This window comes from Eretmochelys imbricata, chromosome 2 (assembly GCF_965152235.1).
Source record: "Eretmochelys imbricata isolate rEreImb1 chromosome 2, rEreImb1.hap1, whole genome shotgun sequence".
NCBI lineage: Eukaryota > Metazoa > Chordata > Testudines > Cheloniidae > Eretmochelys > Eretmochelys imbricata.
Genome location: NC_135573.1, coordinates 63,625,967 through 63,647,482, shown reverse-complemented (window position 1 = coordinate 63,647,482; position 21,516 = coordinate 63,625,967). Strand labels below are relative to the sequence as shown.

Sequence of the window (21,516 nt, the reverse complement as noted above, 5' to 3'; positions counted from 1 at the left end):
TGATAGTGCCTATCACCTCCAGAGAAAGGGAAGTGCCTAGAAGATGTAAAAGGAAACTTAGTTTGATAGCATCCTGTCTGGCAAGAACTCACTTATCAATAGACACAGCTGGGAAACCCTTATGTCTTTATAGATGTAGTTGTGAAATCCTCACTTCTGTATTGTTTTGTCATTATAGTTCCCACTTTGCTATTGTTTATTGGCATGGTCTCTGTCTGGTTCTGTGATTGTTTCTGTCTGCTGTATAATTAATTTTGCTGGTTCTAAACTAATTAAGGTGGTGGGATATAACTGGTTAACTAATCATGTTACAATATGTTGGGATTGGTTAGTTAAATTTCAGTAAAATGATTGGTTAAGGTATAGCTAAGCAGAACTCAAGTTTTACTATATAGTCTGCAGTCAATCAGGAAGTGTGTGGGTGGGGCGGAATGGGAATGGGGGTGGGGAATTGGAATCATGTTTTGCTAAGGGGGGGATGGGAACAGGGACACAGGCAAGGCTCTGTGGTGTCAGAACTGGGAAGGGGGACACTAAGGAAGGAAACTGGAATCATGCTTGCTGGAAGTTTACTCCAATAAACATCGAATTGTTTGCACCTTTGGACTTTGGGTATTGTTGCTCTCTATTCATGCGAGAAGGACCAGAGAAGTAAGTGGGTGAAGGAATAAGCCCCCTAACAATTAGAACTGATTGTATAATACAAAAAAATGCTCTGTTATTTGTAGTGTCATATTATTCACTGTTCTTGACAACTGGACATCACAGCTTATTTATGTAAATGTCTTCAAATCATACATGGTTCACAATTTTTCCCACAAATGATTATTCCTCTGGACGTGTGTACAGGAAATGCATGCTGTTGGGCATCCTTTAGTCATTATTCTCTTATTCAAACAATTTTTGGGTGCAGAAATAAAACCAAATGACTTAGGTGACCACATCACACAACACAAATAATGAATAGCCAACAATCAAAGGGAAGTTGATGAGCACACCATATGCTGAAATTTGTACAGCACAACCAGAGGTTTCCAGACATGGAGGAAATTGTAGTGTGGGCTCCGCTGCACACCCATTATCATCACCTGCACCTTCCGAATTCATCATCTCTAGTTAATTTCCTGAGAATTTTAAATGTGGAGTTGTTTCTTTTTTTTTGTAGAATAACTTATAAATAACAAAACAAAATAGCTGTACTCTCCAGCAGCACAGTGCCCTTCCACACCCATTATCATCATCTGCACCTTCTGAATTCCCATTGCTAGTTAATTTGCCGAAGAACTTTAAATGTGTAGGTGTTTCTTTTTCTTGTAGAATAACTTATTATAAAAGACAAAACAAAATTGCTAGACTCTCCAGCAGTACAGTGCCCTTACACACCATACAGAAACCTTGGTTCATTACTGACTCACTGGAATGCAGTGTTTGAGATGTGGAGTTTGACTTAGACGTGGTCTGATATGGAGTTTAAGAAATATGGGAGGAGCAGTGGGAACACGGTGGGAGCAGTGATTGTGGGCATGTGAGTGGAAAATCTTGGAATCAATGGGTATGCTGGAAGGACAGACTGCACTTCCCTGAGACCACTTCTAGTCATGCAGGACTAGCAATATCATCAATATACTGCTCTTAAGGTGCTTATGGCAATCTAAAGTTTTTCTGAGACTGCTATAGAATACTGCTTGCCCTGTGTGCAAGGGAAAAAAACAAACAAACAATTAAATAAAGGGTTTTGGGGAGGCTTTTAAGGCTAAAGTAATGATCCAGTAGCACAAAATACATAACTTTGATGACCCTCATCTATGACGGCAGCAAAGTGACTTAGTACACTAAGTGCTTAATGCTTTTGTGCATTGACCCTCTGTTTTCTGAAGTTGAAGACAACTACCAGGTTTGGATCTGAGCTCAAAATGTGTATCACTGTATGTTTTCTTGGAGGGGTGTGAGGTGGGGGGGAGGGGGAGAATAGAGAGAGGAGAGAGAACCTCAGGGCATGCCTGTGTCTTTTACATGGTGCAAACTGAGGAGACAGTTTATTAGCAGTGCTGTGGCAGTGTACAAAACTTGACTTCTTATATTGGTGCTTTTGCTAAGCAGGTGTCAGTATAATACACTCTGTACTCTTTTATACGGCAGTTTGAAAGTGCCAGTAATGGTTTTGTATCATGAACTCTTATATAATTGAGAACCAGCCATGCTTACTGTCGCTTGAACATAACATCATACCTGAGAGCTTTCCTATAGATAATAGCATATTTTAGGCATAAATACCTATCCTTAATATCACAAAAAAAATTAATATAGCAAATTAGGTCACAAATATCTTACCCTGATTTTACCAGTCATGTAGCGTACAATGTGTGTTCTAGCATTGGGCCAACTGGAGAGCTAGATATGAGAGATGATGGCAGAAAAACAAGCTCTTTTTCTGGATTAAATGTTGTTTGAAGATTGTACTGAAATTGCTTTAATGAAAAAACATCCACAAGTAGTGCCTACGGTATTAATACTATAAATTAAATGCTAAGGGTCAGATTTAATGACCCACGTGAAGGATTACAACAGGCTTCAGTAACAGCTCAAGGAGTTTCCTACAGGGTTGGTGAAGACAGAAAAGTAGACCCCATGCCTCTCTTATGTATCATGAGCCCTGCAATCATAGAATCATAGGACTGGAAGGGACCTCGAAAGTCCAGTCCCCTGCATGAGCCCTCTGGAGGCTTCAAGGAGGAGAAGGATGGTGATGTAGAAATGACTGATGTTCTCTCTTCTACACAAGCAGGGGGAGTTCCTCACACAATGTCTATCACTTAGCTTCAAGTGCCGCATATAGATGATAGTTTATAGAGAACACATTTGACTGGGAACAATCATAAACAAAAGTACAGGAGTACTTGTGGCACCTTAGAGACTAACAAATGTATTTGGGCATAAGCTTTCATGGGCTAAAACCCACTTCATCGGATGCATGCAGTGGAAAATACAGTAGGAAGATATAGATATATATATATACACACAGAGAACATGAAACAATGGGTGTTATCATACACACTGTAACAAGAGTGATCAGTTAAGGTGAGCTATTACCAGCAGGAGAGAAAAAAACCTTTTGTAGTGATAATCAAGGTGGGCCATTTCCAGCAGTTGACAAGAACATGTGAGGAACAGTAGGGGCTTCTACTCTGAAACCTGTCGTAAACAAAAGTGAAATTCTACTCCTCTTAGTCTTTGAGCAGGCTCCTTGGTATTGCTTGTAAAGATGCTGGCACAACCGAAGTAAAAGGCAGGGTAGCATGATTTCTTGCCTCAAATGTGGCTGTCTGGATACTGTTAAATTATCTCTGTTTGAAACAGCTTATTCTTGGGCCTCATAAATGAGTGTGAAGAGCAATTTTATGTTAGAAATGGACCAGATTGCAGGTATCTTTAAAAAAAAATCCCAGAGGAGGGTAACCCCCAACATTTCTACAAGGATTTCATATTAAACAGGTTGAACACTTGGCTATGTTATCTATATACTCAGCATATTTTCTCAAGAATAGAGAATATAGATTTCTAGGGCAGTACAGTTTAATGGGTATATTTGAGCAGTGGAATTGTCTCATTCCTTTATTATAAATATAAGAAAATATTTTGGCTACATGGGGAAGCAAATGACGAGAGGCCCTAGTCCCTCATCCTTCCTCTCTAGAGCACAAGTCACGCTGGAACACTGGCTGAGGGCGATATTTTTGTGGGAGCCCCTATTAATATATTGGCAATACATTTATGGTTTGCCTTTTTGGGTAATGAGACTATTTCTTTTATTTTACAATGAGTCTAACTTACAGGCCTCCCTGATAAAGTCTTTCCTGAAGTTGGTGAATTGTAATATGGCCTTTGCAATTAAATTGCATTGCAAACTTTCAAATGCCTAGTTAAATTTGTGTCAAGTGGTTTCACAAATGCAATAGGACACTTTATGCAATACTAACTGAAGCTGTAGTTACTTAATTATGTATTTACTTAACATGCAGTAAGTACATGTCCTTTTCAAATGTGAATCAAATGGGCAAGGGCCCTTTCAACTCCAGTCTGCCTTGGTAGTTAGTGTTCATGTGAATGGAATCATGTGTGCAAAAGAGACAGAGAACGCTCCTCAAATTGCAGTTACTAGTTAAAAATAATGGTTCAGATTCTTGCAATCAGTGGTACTTGTGCAACCATATAGATAATCGGTGGGGTTGCTTTAGTTAAATGAAGTTAGAATAAGGCTCTGCATGAGCAAAGGTATGTACAATGTGTCTTTGTATGACCATGTGCTGAAATCTGCTTTTAAATTAAGAAAATGAAAGAAAAACGTTTTGAAATACAATCTTGGCAGCTGTATTTACTGAGTATTTTTAACACATTTTCTAACTAACAAATTATTTTCCTCTTATTTTCATGCAGTTGATTGGTTTTGTGTATGCCTGTTACGTGATCAGTGTTTTCATGGAAGAAGAGGACAGCTGTAAGTACTGATACACATCTACTCATCTCTGGAGCTACAGTGTCTGGGGTGAGACTTAGTCTTGCAATAGCCAACTATAGAGACAAAGAACCACATTTGCAAAATGTAGCCTTCATTTGCACGTGGACAATTTTGTTTCTGCAAACACTCGCATGATGATAGAATTACTGTGTGCAAAACCCTCTTAGATGGATTTTGTGAACTACCACAGCTACATTAAAGCCATATTGCTCAAAAATATGTGAGCAAGACTGTGTACACCCAAGGTTTGGTGTATGTAAATACAACTTTGATTGAGGCCCCTTTGAAAATTAGTCCTGAAGACATTTAACCTTGGGTGTACACACTGTTACAACAGTGAAGTTAATGGCAGGCTACTCGACAAGTCACATTGGCAATGTACAATCTGGCTATCATTACACTGCAGTGGACACACACCGAGTGCTGTTACAACCAGTTAGACACTTGAAATGCAGCTCTCACATTTTAAGTTTGCCTTTAACGAGAAAAATAAAACTAAGTAGTTTGCAAAGTTAGGAAGGAAGGAAGACCCTATAAAATAAGTATTGATCAAAAGCCAGAAAGGGAACTCTTCAAAAACCTGAATGTGAACAAAACAGTCAGTCCAGCTGATGTGTGTGGCTCTCAGAGTTCCCAGGACTGTGAGTCAGCTTCTTACCCCCTGCCTCTAGTGGAAGCTGGGTGTCAGCTCCCTAGCACCACCAGCATTTCAGCCACTCAAGCACTCTCCTCTGGGCTTATGCCAGCCCTTCCTTTGCAGGTTAACAATCGGTGCACCCCAATCCCTGAGTCCCTTTGAATTGTTCCCCTGTGATATTTAACCCCTGATGCTGGATACTCACAAAAATTCCAGATCCTCTACACCCAAAGGTGTGTAGGGTACCCCAGTTTCCCCTTAAACCAACACTCCTGTAAACCACACAGGACTTGTGAGCGCTTAGGATAAAGCAAACGTAGGTTTATTTAAGAAAGAATAAAGATTTAACTAGAAACAAGAGAGTGGTGGAAACAATGGATATGATACAAAATAAAATATAAATTGTGAACCTAGGTTTATAATGATCAATAGTTGCCTTTCTTATCTAACATAGTAGATTTTGTCCCAATGTTTAGTCTAAGACATAGTTGTCTGGTTTCTCAAAAACCAAATCAAATAATCCAAACGTTCATGAAAGCACCCCCCTCTGCCGGGAGTTTTCCTCAGTGAATGGATTGAGAGTGCCTTTCATAGCACTCTTTTATACTGAAAACAGTCTTTTGTTTCTAGTTGCAGGCAGGGTGAATCCCTGCTTTGTTCCAGAGTTCCTTTTTACCATTAAGTGGCTTTAATTGTCTGTCATTGATTTACGGTTTTGCATTCACTTTTCTCGGATGTGGCAAGAGTAGACAATACAACCTTGCATTTACCTCACCAGCTGACTAGGGAGAGGTGACAACTTCCTCTTGCTTGGATGGGTCATCACCAAAACACATTACCACCTGGTGACTAATTTCTACTTCAAGTCCATAAAGCATACTTTCAATATAAATATATTATTCCTTAAATGTTACCCAAACATACATCTCACAACCATTATGAGTCTTGACAAGTTACAAGCTTTCTATAGCTATCTTACATGTTGCTCTTTATGGGTAAATATCCTGTAAGACATGTTTGTGTAGTGAGTTTTTCAAGTCTGAGGTGAGAGCTGTTTGCAAAGAACAGGGGACCCTTTGCCAAGGAGTCTCTGAGTCACAGCATTTCTAAGGATAGTATAGGAATTAGCTAACAAACTTTCTGTACACCACATAACTGTCTTCATTATTTTTAAAAGCCCTAGAGAACCACAATGATACTGGAAGAGTGAATAAAAGCAAACGTGGTACCAGCCTTTAAAAAAAGGAAGGAAGAGTGGTCCCAGCACTTACTCTTTCATACACAAATACTTACGTAGTCTAACTTCACCCTTTAGGAAAATAATGTAGTAAATGTCAAAAGAAAAATCACTAGACAGCTAGAGGGTAAGTAATAAGCAACGAACATGTTAGAAAGACTAAATCTTGAAAAACTTGTTTGCTTTCTTGAAAGAACTACATGAAATTCATTTGGATTTTAGGAAAGCATGTGATAATGTCTCACAAAATCATATTGAAAATTGTAATTCAAATTGACTGATGGAAACTGCCATATTTTGCTTGAAATCTGTGTGAAGGACCATAAATTAATTGTTATTACATAGTATAAACAGTACTATATTTCACTGAAGGGAACTCTCTAGTGGGGTACAACATGCATGAGTATAAGGCCAAGTCTACTTAACATCTTCTTTTAGGTCTGGAATGGAGAGGGAATAGCAATGCTAAGTTGGGAAGAGATGCAAATATCAGAGAGACAGATATTATACAGAGAGGCCCAAGAAAAATTAGAAATATGTTCAGAGACTAACATAGTGAGTTAGAAATATGAAAGTTGGGGTCAATAACCTGAAACACATGTTTTGAATGTTAAGGAGAACCTAGATAGCAGTAATTCTGAAAGAGATAGTAATGGCCAGCAAATTAGTAATGAGTGTGCAGTGCAGTGTGACAGAAAAAAGGCCATTGTGTTTTGAGGTGCGTAAACAGAGTTCTTGCTTAATGGATCATTGTGGGATGGGAGTGGGGAGATAATAATTGTCCTTATATATATGGCTCTGGTAGGACTACACCTGGAACATTACTTTCAGATCTGGGTATGTTACTACCAGAAACATAGCAACAAATTTCATAGACTAGAAACATCAAATGATTAGGGCTGGTGGATGCACTGATTAGAAAGGAAGTGCCATCAGCTGTTTTATGACTAAGATGCTTCACACATTTGCACCTTTGAAGACTGGCTCTTTACTTTTTAAGTAAATCGTTTTCTGTTCTCAGTGTTGCTCAATCCTAAATAATAGTGTGCTTCATAAGACAAATGTTTTAGTGATGTACATAAAGAAATACACAGTTCTCTCTCACCAGAAAATAGAACATACTATTGGAAAACGTAATCACCTGCTAAAAATGCTATACCATTTGTATTCAGCACCTGACAACAGGTTTATAGTCAAGTGCATTAGCCTTGATCCTACTTCACAAAACTCATTGACATCAGCAAAATAAGGATTTAACTCTGGGCTGCTCTTGCAAGCTGCTGAGTATTCCATGGTGTGTTACATCAATTCCCTTTGACATAATGGAGAATTGAGGGTGTGTCAGTTTCAGGGTAACTGTGCCTGTATTCCTCCTTTGTGGTCCCTCAAGGGCACATGCTTAAAAGTTTCCAGCTCCCAGCTATCACCTCTCTTGGGTGGAGACCCACATCTCTCTCTCCCTCCTGACCAGGGTTTTTTAAGGCTGCACAGTTCCCAGCCTACACTGTGATAGCAAGCCAGACTGCCTAAAAAGGCCAGCATCTGTGCTTTCCTTTCTCTCTGAAGGCTATGAACAGTGTAGTTGCCAATAATTGCAAGTCACCACACTGCTCTTTCTAAGCAAGGATATTTATTCTTAAGATGAAAGCATTCCAGAGAAAACATCAAAACACTAAAAGAACTTGATGTGTGCTAAAAATCTTACCAGAGGTCACCCCAACTCTAACCTCAGGATCTGGTAGGTGTCAGTCCTTCAAAACCCACAACTGGGTTTTTCCCATGGCTATAGGTTCACAACTGTCTCAGATTCAGAACCAGAACACAAGTTGGGCAGTTCAGCCATTTTTTATACAGCTTGGACCTCTGATCACCAGTTTCCAGGAACAGCTCATGCTCAAATAAACTGGTTAGTCTCTAAGGTGCCACAAGTACTCCTTTTCTTTTTAGTTAATCAGTAGACAGTCACCTTCTTCTCAGGTGTAAGTTCAAAAGGCTGGATTGTTTCATAATCAGAGGTAGGAAATTTGCATTAACCTCTCCCTAGGTATCCCTCAGGAAATCCTCTTACCACTTACTATGCCCAAAAATTCTAGTCTTGTCTGGCACATTTTCAGTATAGTCCTTTGAACTCCCAGGTCTCCCATCTGTCATAGTCACCACCACCACCACACCCACACACCAAAAAGAGGTTACATACAGTCCCAGCCCACAATGATACATTAATCATTCATTTAATATAATAGACCCCAAAGATATTTAATTTAATATGGTCTCCCAAGGATATGGCAAGACACCCCCATATCTATCATAGAGGCCACTCAATACTTCACAGGCTCAGATCCTAACACATTTAATTAGGGGGCAAAATACAGCAAGTGATACAGAATAGCCTTGTGCATGTTTTTTAGAACTTTAGTGAGGTCACGTACCTGAAGTCAGTTTTTACTTGTCTCCACTATATACCAATGACAAACAATGTTTTGTTGTTGGATGCAAATTGCAATTTTACATATCCAGTGAAAGTTTATTTTAATTTAGCTCTCCATCTTTCATTGGGATTGGTATGCTTTGGCCTTTTCACTTGTTCAGTTATACATTTTCCAAATTCTCTTGGGCATAGGCTAAAATTTTACTAAATTTTCTCAGTCACCATAACTGCATCACAGGTTTTCTTTCTCTGGTGTACTTTTCAATATAAGGGCTAAATTCCCACCAAGAATTTGGTCCTATTTATTTGAAATGGGGTCAAGGCACTTTCATGCTTACAAAGATCTTTGTTGTGGCATTACATGCTAGCAAAAAACAAAGCAAAAAAAAACCAAACAAACACTGAGAGGCACTATATGTAAGTCTAAGATAGATATATCTTAAGAAGGGAATTCAATAGACAAAATATTTTAGTCACCCAAAAGTTTGGACAATGGGTCAGTGTGGCTGAATTTATTATTATTATTTTATTTTTTGCCAAGTCTGTGGAAAAAGTCTTTCAGACATTTAAGAATAACAGAAACAAAATTAAAACATTTACTTTTACTTATTAATTTGCATTTTAATGCTTCTCGTTCAAATGATTGGTAAAATGAGCCGGTCCTGTTGTAGATGAGAATGAGATCTTTTCCACTGTTTTATAATATATTTTTAAGATGATAATCTCAAGAAACAAGATTTAAAAATCATTGTTCAGTTCAAACAATCAAGGATCTTGCAATTATGAGGGTGATATTTTTCTATTAGTATTTAAAAATCTCAGAATTTAGCAGAAGGCTAAACACTGCTGATGGGTATCAAAAAAGCTTGACGTCCAGTTGAGATAAGCTCCCCAACATTTGGATACATATCCACACTTTTTCAAAAACCATTCAGATCTGCAAAATTGAGCTACAAATCTCGGAGAACAGGCACTGTTGCATCATAGACTTGAATTTGACACAACAGCCTTTTCATGACACTTTGTTGCTTTTGCTCTTGGCTGGAACCAAGTTACTACTCTGAACTGAAAAAGAATTTTAAACAAAGTGAATTAAATGTGCTTTGTGGCTTTTTAATTTAGAGTAAAGGTTTGGATTGGTTCCTATTTTTGTGGAATCAGTTCCCCCATCACTAGTAGTTCTACTGTTTAGGACATTGATACTCTCATTTACTTCCTGTCAGCATTTGTTTTCTGTAGAAGTAGCCCCAGAGACTGAGCCTTCATTGGTACTTAGAATATAAGGTCTTCTTTCAGCAGCTCTCATTGGTTTGTGGAAACAGTTTTACTTTAAGAAGCATCACTGTTTTGCCAAAGATGTCTTTCAAATTCCAAAATCTTCCCATAATCATTCCTGATTAAACTCTAGCAGGAATATAGAGAATTTTAGAATTTCTTCTTCACCTTTGCCTTATCCTGTCAATCGGAGTCTATGGCACTTGTTCTTCATCTGCAAGTGTTCTTATCAAGTACATCTTTCAAGCTGATACCAGCCTTCTTCATATCCTCCTTCAGTGTATCAAACCACCATTTTGGGGGTCTTCCTCATGGTCTTTGTCTCATAATGTCTATCTCTTGTACTCTCTACCCCACATATCATTTTACATGACCCAACCATTTCAGTCAATATTCCCTGGGCTTTTCCATGATGGGTAGCTACCTGTATCATGACTCACACCATTTCATTATGTAGCCTATCAGCTCTCATCTTGCCCAGTATCCACCTGAGCATTCTCATTTTGACAGCATGAAGTAGCTCTTCTCTCTTCCTCATTGGCCAGCATTACAACCCACACATCATAGCTAGTCTAATCATAGAATGATAGAATCATAGAACTGGAAGGGACCTCAAGAGGTCATCTAGTCCAGTCCTCTGCACTCAAGGCAGGACTAAGTATTATCTAGACCATCCCTGACAGGTGTTTGCCCAACCTGCTCTTAAAAATCCCCAATGATGGAGATTCCACAACCACCCTAGGCAATTTATTCCAGTGCTTAACTACTCTGACAGTTAGAAGGTTTTTCCTAATGTCCAACCTAAACCGCCCTTGCTGCAATTTAAGCCCATTGCTTCTTAACCTCAGAGGTTAAGAAGAACAATTTTTCTCCCTCCTCCTTGTAACGACCTTTTATGTACTTGAAAACTGTTATCATGTCCCCTCTCAGTCTTCTCTTCTCCAGACTAAATAAACCCCGTTTTTTCAATCTTGCCTCATAAGTCATGTTTTCTAGACTTGTAATCATTTTTGTTGCTCTTCTCTGGATTGTCTCCAATTTGTCCACATCTTTCCTGAAATGTGGCACTAGGATGACCAGATGTCCCGATTTTATAGGGACAGTCCCGATTTTTGGGTCTTTTTCTTATACAATCTCCTATTACTCCCCACTCCCGTCCCATTTTTTCATTCTTGCTGTCTGGTCACCCTATGTAGCACCCAGAACTGGACACAATACCCCAGCCAAGCCTAACCAGCGTTCATTATTTCTTGTGTCTTGCTTACAACACTCCTGCTAATACATCTCAGAATGATGTTTGCTTTTTTTGCAACAGCATTGCTCTGTTGACTCATATTTAGCTTGTGATCCACTATGACCCCCAGATCTCTTTCCGCAGTACTCCTTCCTAGGCAGTCATTTCCCATTTTGTATGTGTGCAACTGATTGTTCCTTCCTAAATGGAGTACTTTGCATTTGTCCTTATTGAATTTCATCCTATTTACTTCAGACCATTCCTCCAGTTTGTCCAGATTATTTTCAATTTTAATCCTATCCTCCAAAACACTTGCAACCCTTCCCAGCTTGGTATCATCCACAAACTTTATAAGTGTACTCTCTATGCCATTATCTAAATCATTGATGAAGATATTGAACAGAACCGGACACCGAACCGATCCCTGCGGGACCCTACTCATTATGCCCTTCCAGCATGACTGTGAACCACTGATAACTACTCTCTGGGAATGATTTTCCAACCAGTTATGCACCCACCTTATAGTTGCTCCATTTAAATTGTATTTCCCTAGTTTGTTTATGAGAAGGTCATGCACGACAGTATCAAAAGCCTTACTAAAGTTAAGATATACCGCATCTATCGCTTCCCACCCCACTCACCCCTATCCACAAGGACTGTTAACCTGTCAAAGAAAGCTATCAGGTTGGTTTGACATGATTTGTCCTTGACAAATCCATGCTGACTGTTATTTATCACCTTATTATCTTCTAGGTGTTTTCAAATTGATTGTTTAATTATTTGCTTCATTATCTTTCCGGGTACAGAAGTTAAACAGACTGGTCTGTAATTCCCCAGGTTGTCCTTATTTCCCTTTTTATAGATGGGCACAATATTTGCCTTTTTCCAGTCTTCTGGAATGTCTCCCGTCTTCCATGACTTTTCAAAGATAATTGCTAATGGCTCCAATATCTTCTTAGTCAGCTCCTTGAGTATTCTAGGATGCATTTCATCAGGCCCTGGTGATTTGAAGACATCTAACTTGTCATATAGTCTTTGTTCTGTAGTTTACTTGGCATGTTCTTTTAGCACAGAGAATTTCCATCAACTTCCTCTGTTTGCATCAAGAGTTCTTCTTACGACTCCTAACATGCTCATCGACATTCCTATCATGGCTCAACTCTGTCTTGAAGTATTTGAATTTTTACGCAGACTTTAACTCAATCTCATCTAGCTTTACTAGCTTCTCCTTGTCTCTCTCAATGAAGCAGAGCATGTGTTTCATCTTTTGTCAACTGATTCATCCACTATTTTCTTCTAATGCAGCCCTCCATCATTCTAGGTCCCCGTGAGGCGGTGCATCAGCACAACAACACCCCCTCTGTCCAACCGTGCTGTAGCCCCTGAACTCACATAGCCTAGCAGAGCAGTCAGTCTATTCCCAGTGCCCAGGAGGCTGAAAACGCTTTGTTTACTCCCAAGTCCATCAGGAGATCAGGAGGGAAAACAAGGCCCACCCTCTCCAGTGGGTTCGAGCTCAGGGCCCTCCAGGTAGATAAGCAGGATTCTTAAGTGACCTAAGATCCTTCCTACCTTCCCCTGGATCTCTGCAGGCTCTCCAGCCTGTGGATCAGTTCACCCCCTTCTGGGCTGTTTTCTGTGGGCGGCTCTTTAGTAGTTTGCTGGCAGGAGCTTCTTTTTCCAGCCTGCTCACTCCTTTGGTAGCCACCCTGCCCTTCTGCTTGCCAGCCCCTTTATCCTCTCAGCTGCTCTGAGGTTGCTGAGCTAGCATGGAGTATGGACACCCCATAACAGTTCCTTTCCAGGTTGTATTTATCATCATGGCACAACATAATGTAATTAGCAAAAAGCATGCTGCATGGAGCCTCTCCCCTGATCCCCTGTGGCAAGGTGTCCATTTACAATCATAAATAGGAATGGGCTTAAGGCTGATTTTTGATGCAGGAGTACAATCACAGTGAATGATTCACTGTAGCCACAGCTGCTTCTCACTACTGTTGTGCTACCCTCGTACATATCCACAATAATCTGAATATATGTCTATGGCAAACTGAGTGGCTGCAGGCATCACCATGTCGATTCACTAGGAACTCTGTCATAAGCCTGCTCTAGGTCCACAAACACTACATACAATTGCTTTAATTTCTCCCTATACTTCTCCTGCAACATTCAGGCTGCAAACACGGCATCCACTGATGACCTTCCTGGCATAAACCCAGATTGGTTGTTACTTACTTGCTGCTCCATTTCCTCACAGCATCTTTTCTCAGTAATTCTTTCCAGCCATTTCATTGGGTGACTTATTAACCCTCCCTGATGTTCATGGATCTCAACCCTTTCCACTTTGCCTCTTGTATTCAGACAAAGTGCACTCTCCTTCTATTCAGTTGCTCAGCTACTTCTCTTGATTTCCCAGTCATGTTCCTGCATTCAGGGAAGCCAGACATAGTTCTTGGGCTCATTTCTTTAACCTTTGTACACTTTCCACAAACACCAGGTGAAGCAGTTGCACTTTGCTTCCAAGGAATACCCTAGCACTGTATTGATATACTCCCTGAGGATGAAGCCCCATAGCATGTGTGATTGGCACAACATTTATAAGATGGCTGGCCATGTCTGACGTTCTTGAGATCAGAGTTCCTTCTCCTAGGTGGATGGCCTGCCCTGGCTAACAAGACCCATCTGCCTGGAGAATATTTTTAAAATTGTATATGGCATAAAAAGGACCAAGATAAGTGCAGCTACTTTGTGTAGTCCACCCTAGCTGTTCCAAATATCATACAATAGTATCAAGCCAGCCAGCTCAGAGCAATAGCGAATTGGGCATGTTCTAATCTATCCAAACACTGGGTCTTTGTCGAATAAGAAAACTGATGCAGTGTAAATATTGCTAGTTTACCATGGATTAATAAAGAATCATGCCCTCCAGAAGTGTACACATAGCTTCTGGCAAAGGCTGTTCTGTGGGTTTGTGTGAAAGGGAACACTCATCAGCAGTGCTGCCTAGTAGACAGGCAGGTCTGTGGCAGGTTGTCTCCCTCCCTGGCATTCCCCCTTTTCCATTACAGTTCTGTCTTGTGAGTCTATCCCTTCTTAAATAGAGACTGGGAGTGGATGGGTCATTACACAAAGTAAAACTATTTCCCCATGTTTATTCCACCCCGCACTGTTCCTCAGACATTCTTGTCAACTGCTGGAAATGGCCCACCCTGATTATCACTACAAAAGGTTCCCCCCACCCCCGCTCCCCCTCTCCGCTCTCCTGCTTAATATCTCACCTTAAGTGATCACTCTCCTTACAGTGTGTATGGTAACACCCATTGTTTCATAGCTCAGTGGTTTGAGCATTGGCCTGCTAAACCCAAGGTTGTGAGTTCAATCTCTGAGGGGGGAAAAAAAAATTGGGAATTGTGCCTGCTTTGAGCAGGGGGTTGGACCAGATGATCTCCTGAGGTCCCTTCCAACTCTGATATTCTATGATTCTATGTTCTCTGTGTATATAAATCTCCTCACTGTATTTTCTACTGAATGCCTCCGATGAAGTGAGCTGTAGCTCACGAAAGCTTATGCTCAAATAAATTGGTTAGTCTCTAGGGTGTCACAAGTCCTCCTGTTCTTTATCCCTTTTTCTGTGACTCAGCCCTCCAGCCAGCTCACACTTTCCTATCCACCTCTTCTGCAGTACACAAAGAAAGTCCAAAGCCAGGGAAGTCTTTCAGTGCCTGCAAAGGTGTCATTGCTTTCTCCTTAGTTCAGGGACTTGCGGCCCGAACTCTTGAGCATTCAGGGTCTTCCCCAGCTGGATTCCCTGCCAAAAGAATGGCTTCTATTGTTGTCCTGTCTTTTGGAGTTGTAAGGGGAGCTAAGGGCCCATCCTCTGCACTAGGCTCCAATCCACAGCCCAAGAGTGGGCAGCTAAGTTTTGCACCTTGGGATGCTAAGCAGCAGACTCCCTGGATCTCTTTCTACCTAAAGTCCCCTTTTCCCCCATGGAGTAAATTAAAGAATGAAAAACAAAGTTCCTGACCTTCATAAACAGTCACCAGTCTCTCTTTTGCAGGCTTTGTTGTCCTGCTTTGAGCAGAGGGGGTTGGACTAGATGACCTCCTAAGGTCCCTTCCAACCCTGATATTCTATGATTCTATGATTCAGGTCTCAGGCAACAAGAAAGAACTCCCTCTGAGCAGCTCTGCCTCCACTTTGTGCAGGCTTTGCTGATGTGGCAGGGCAGCGGTGCCTGGGCCCACCCTGGAAATGCTCCTTAACCCCTTAGCCCCTTGTTCTCCAGTGTGCGGTTTTTATATCCCATCACAGTTTGGGATGGAACTAGAGACAGGAATCTCTTTTCCTTCACCAATTACGTCCATTTCAAATGAATCAGATTTTCACACAAATCACAAATGAGACAGTTTTAAAGATTGGGCGAGCCATGGAATACATATGGTTGGCCAGCTCTTTGCCAAAGAAGTTTTTCTAACTTATTTAAAAATCAAAACCAACCCACTCTTCCATGGTATCAGTATCTACAAGATAGGCATTTTGTTTCTCAACTTTCTAGAAAATTTGTATTATATACAGAAATCTAACTTTTATAGAATCGATGGCTTCTGGTCAATGAGGAAACAAACAACAACAACAACAAACTATAACTAAGTTATATCAGCTTTAGCAGACAACTTTCCTAAGAAAGAAATGCCCATATTTGATACGGTGGGAAAAAAGATTTGGATAGACCAATTACCCCGGAAGAATGGGCTTTAAGATGAAGAAGAGTCCCTGCAATCTCAATCTGTTGCATGATAAAAGAAAATGTCTTTAAGAAACTCTGTTAATGGTTCCTTACACCATTCTGATTAAAATATAAATATATTGATATAGATTGAATGGAATAAATGTTGGAAAAATTGCAGTGAAATAGGTGATTTTAAACATTTTAATACAAGTGTGCAGCATCTCTCCTCTCTTTGGAAGCATTGGTTAATGTATAATATTGCAGCATTTGGGCAGAAAATAAATCCTAAACTATTTGAGACAGACTCTCCCTAATTAAATATTCTCAGAATTATTCTGTGCGCAAAGTTAAGCCTAGTTCTTGGACTGAAACCTGTCAGGCAGGCTTAAACATTAATAACTGATTCCTACTTGGTTGCTAAGCATTGCTTAAATGAATTTGGGGGCTAGCACTTCAGCTGATGGACACTTTCTGAAGGGTAATAAATGCTTGAGGAAACATTTATTTCCAGCTATTGCTCTTCTTACTTGTGTTTCAGACTGTAGTTAACTTTTACGCAGAAGGAGGATGATTGCAGGTCAAAGAGAATGAAAAGGAAGCCATGTAAAAGGCGTCTTGCTGTAGTGGGGTTAATACCTTCCATCATTCATCCTAATGAAAAAGTCTATTTATATCTCTTCCTTTTATTTTTTTCATTTCTTCCTTTGTAGATCTATCAATTTACATGAGCCTTTTGGAGAGACTAAAAGATGTGAAATCTGTAATCATAAAAACCTGTCACTATCCTGTTTGTAAATCACTTTCTCTTAAAAAATGGACTGAGAAGCTTGTTATAAGCTTGTCAGAGTTACTGAACGTTTTTTAAAAAGTGGAGTCTGGAGGCAAGGCAAAATAATTATTTTTAAAACATGATTAACCTTTTTAAATATTTTGTAGACTTTCTTAGTGGAACAACCAATAACATTTTATTACCACTAAATGCTAGGTTATAAATATAACATCTGCATGTCTAAAAGGGGTAGCTCTGAACTGTGTGTGCATCTCGTGAGATGGCAGTGGGAGTTCGGTTGCATGTGAACGAAATGAGTCAGGAAAAGGATGTGAAGTAGGAGGAACGGAGTTGCCACAAAACCATCAGTTGTGATTCAGCATTTGTTACACAGGCAACACCGAGACCCAGATGGTTAACCAAAGGAAGTTGAAATCTCTCCTGTGTCTGAGCAGAACTGCAGGAAGCTTCCATTGTCCAAGAGGCGAAGGCATTATCCAGACAGCAACACCACAAAACCAAAGTTAATAACTGAGTAGTCGAATGTTTTATGCCTGTCCCCTCTATATCAAGGCTGTTGTCAGAGCTAACATATTTTGAGAGCTGAATCTGCTTATTTTTTCTCCCAGGAGGCTCTTTTTTAATGAAAACGTTTCATTATACTGTAATCTCTAGTAAAGAAACAGCCAGGTGGCATTGCTAGACAAGTCTATTAATTAACACATAATATATTATTACCCACACTAAAAAAACTATAACATTGTGCTCTATGAAATATAACATTTCATTTATGCCCACCATTGAACATCTGTTGTGAACAGTCAAATAAGCAAGAGGTTTACTTCCTGACATTGTTTAATATTTACATAGTTATACAGTGGGTGATAAACTCCCTATGAATCCACTCTCTTTTGTGGGAGGCAATAAAGAAGTGGCAATGAATTCCCAAGGACTTGGCAACATTTAGCAGTAGACATAATTCTGTTAACATTGTGCTGTCGTACAGGGGCCACCCCATGAATTTTTCACATGGTACACACAATTGAACCCCCTCATGTCCAGCCCCCACCCCGCCCAGGGCTCCCTGCCACCCTTCCCCCGGTTGGTTTCCCCATGTGGGCACACACTGCAGCTCCCAGGTCTTGAGGCTGTTGCTGAGCAAGTCCTGCAAGCAGAGCAGAAGGGACATGTGCATCTGGAAGAGGGACAAAGCTGGGTAGGTCCCCAGGATGGAGACCTGATGTAGGAGCCAGCCCTATGGCAGGGGAGAGGAGGAGCAGCATAGGTCACCCCACTGCCCACTCAGGTTTGGCCCCACAGCCTCTCCATCGTGACGAGGGTTGAGTGGCAAGACCAAAATTTAGTGAGTAGGGTTGCACCCTTGTGCCAGGGGGTCACAGCACTGCTCAGGAGGGGCTGCAGGGCCAAACCTGAGTGGCATTGCAACTTGCATGTACCAGGTTACACTGCCACTCACTCAATTTTGGCCCCAGCCTGATGGAGTGCCACAGGTCCAAACCTTAGTGGGCAGTGAGGTGGCCAGTGCTGCTTCTGCTTATTGCTGCCATGGTGCCATCTACTGCACAAGGGCTATCCCAGGGGTCCAGCCTGGCCTTGTCCTGCTCCTAGCAGCCTGAGCACTGAGCACCCCTGCCAAAAGTGCGAACCATGTGTAACGTATTTATGGCTGCGGGCATTGTTGAACAGAAATTCACCACTCAGCTGACGGGACAATTTTTATCGAGTCAAATCTTTATCACCCAGAAGTAGTGATCAATTACAAGTGGAAAGCACTTTGGGAACCCGATCCTTTGTTATACTCACTGTATATAACTTTCTGTTATCTTTCCTTATACATATGTGTTAACCTATAATTTGCCTATTAACTCGTCTCCTCTGTCAGTACAGGTTTTGTGCTTGCTCAAATCAGTCTTTTCTGGTTGCGTGGTTACTTTTCTCTTCAGCACGTCTTGCAAACTTGATTACTTGGCCATTTCTTACACCTGTGCAATTCAACTTATGCTAAGTAAACCTAAGCAGGCTCCATCAGGCCTGAGCATGTTTTCACTCCTAACACTCCCCACTATGAAGCTATAGAATCCTTTCTCAGGCTTCATCCAGGCCTGTATTTCATATACATCTCTGCTTCTCCTCAATTGCTTAATCAAAATCCAAACCTGCCAAATCAAAACAATTTACAGAAATATTAATATGCCTTGCACAATTACAAAGCCTGTTGATATCATGCATATCCACAGATGTTCCCCGATATTGTACGCTAATTCCCACTGCAGAGCATTTCCCCAGTGTGTCTATATTGCTTTGAATACTTCAACTGTCCTGTTTTCAAGTCAACAAATGTTCTGTGCGCCTACTCATTAAGGCTTTCACATTTAAATACAATGATGGTGTGACTCGGTTTAACTGTACCACAGTGTTTAGGGATGCACTAATCAGAGGGACATCAGCTGATACCTTGTGGATCTGATGTTGGGGAACTGGATAAATTATCTTGTCCTCTATTCAGGTGACCTGCCTGGGACTAAGTAGAACATCGCCAATTATAAGAACATGTTTGAGTCCCATATTGGAAGTGTCCGGCCCACAAAGTTACACAATATTTGCCTCTCCAGCCTTTGCAACCTTGGCTTGACCTTATCCCCATTGCCTCAGCTGTACTGTGCCATTTTGATTTCATCATCCAACGTGAACTCACATGCCAGCAATGCACTTTGCTGTACCTCACAATGACATAACCAGGTACCTCTTGCAACAACATAAGTTATCTGTGACTTTCTAGAACCCCCTGTCCCCACACACACACACATACACCTGTTCTTACCAGCATCTGAAGATGGGTGACAAATTCTTTTAAGATGCAACTCGCCATGGTTGGTTCCAATGTCCCTATGAAATGGGCGCTATATATACTTAATGCCTGACTTAACCTGAAGCCACGAGCACCACTGGCACCATACGGTGGATCCACGTCTCATTGACTGCACATCTTTTCTCACTATAATAAACGTCTGAGTAGCACTGGACCCTGCACCAATCTATCTGTCATGAACTGTGCAGTTATTTGGAATCTGCTATTATATCATCACACCAACTGGAAGACTTCATGTGGTTGAATCCTTTTGAAATGCAGTCCCCTAGACTTATGTTTTATTAGAAGAGGATTTTCACCATAAATCAAAATAGTTACCTTATTGGCACTGTACAGGGATGACCAAGAAAATGGCTGACTGCCTTTCAGCTGCATTATGTATGACAAGAACCACAAGTATCGCAAGACAATAAACATCCTAATTAAACGTATTGAAAGCAGGAGGCTTCTGAAACTTTCAGAACAGTGGCCAGCAGTTCCTAACTTAAACTGTCATTAGGAATCTGTGAGATGCTGTTAGTATTATAATGACAGGCAATGAGGAGAAACACAATGTGTCGCTAATGGCTAGTACTTCAATATGCTTGACTGACCATCACAATAGAATAATAGGCTTTACTAGCTGGCACTGAAACAACATTGTTGCTGCCCGATTTAAAGCATTCCCCTGGGTTTGGAGTGTTTTTATAAGACAGCAGTGACTAGCTGTATTTTAGGAGACTTATATGGATACTTGTATCTTTCTGAGCTGTCTGCGCCAGAAACCTCCAAAGATTAACAATTGGGTCAGCCAAGAGCATGATGTGCTATTGAAAATGGAGGCAGGATGAAGTCACAGCCCCGATGTGTCCCCCAGGCGTGCCTTGAGCTGTGACCAAGTGTGGGTGGACTTCCCTGACAATGAATGAAATGCTTTTTTTTGTTCCATGGGTTCTACAGTTATTGTCTGTCTGGAGATGAAGTGTCTAATCTGGAAGTTCTCAAATGTGGTCTCAGGAGCTCCAGGGGCCCACGGAGCATCTGCTGATGCTCTGTGAAGAATCTGCTGGCTGCTCCCCCTTGTTTCCAAGCGTTAAATCACATTAAAGACAGTTGAAAATATATAAATATTTTGGTAATATCACTTTTCTATTTAAGACGTTGCTGTAGTTGCAAATGTTATATGATTGTGAGTGGCAGGGGAGATGAAACATGAGACCATGAATGCAGAGGTGTCCATGAGACACACTGTCTTTTGAGCCATGGGTCACCATGTGAAAATTTTTGAGACAACTTTTCTGGAGCTAATCAATGACAACTTTTCTGGAGCTAGTTTTCAAGCCACAGATCTGGTAGATTATTTTTCCTAGTAACCTGGCACCACTGATGAGGCATTGTGTGTTCAGCTGGAAGCTGATTGTTTAGATTCATACCCCACATATTTCCTGTGCCACTTTTGCCCTCCTTTACCAGCCCCATCTTGCTAATAAAAAGGATGAATCTTCTATGATGATCTTGGAATTCCTTTGATGCCCTCCTGCCCATCAGTAAACCCTAGTACATGATGCTTTTGCATCACAGGATTAACTTGAAATCTAAAATTGCTCCTAGACTAAGCTAACACAATGCATTCTGAAGTAAATAATGAAGACAAACACAGCAAGGGCCATTCTACTCCTTAAATTATCCCTACATGTTACTTTATTATTTACACTGAAGAAGTATGCAGTAGTCTCATCAAGCATCAGGATCCAGTTTGGTAGGTGTTGTGGAAACACGTGGATTGATAAATTCCCAGCATCCAGTAGCAAAATCTATG

General features: G+C 40.7%; 1 protein-coding gene across 1 annotated transcript in view; it reads left to right on the top strand.

Annotated features, from left to right (window-relative positions):
* NKAIN3 (sodium/potassium transporting ATPase interacting 3) overlaps window positions 1–21,516 on the top strand; it is a 492,091-nt gene that overhangs the window by 456,743 nt on the left and 13,832 nt on the right. Inside the window, exon 5 of the mRNA XM_077808986.1 lies at window positions 4,435–4,495. Within this exon, the coding sequence (XP_077665112.1) occupies window positions 4,435–4,495 (61 nt within the window). The remainder of the gene's footprint in view (window positions 1–4,434; window positions 4,496–21,516) is intronic.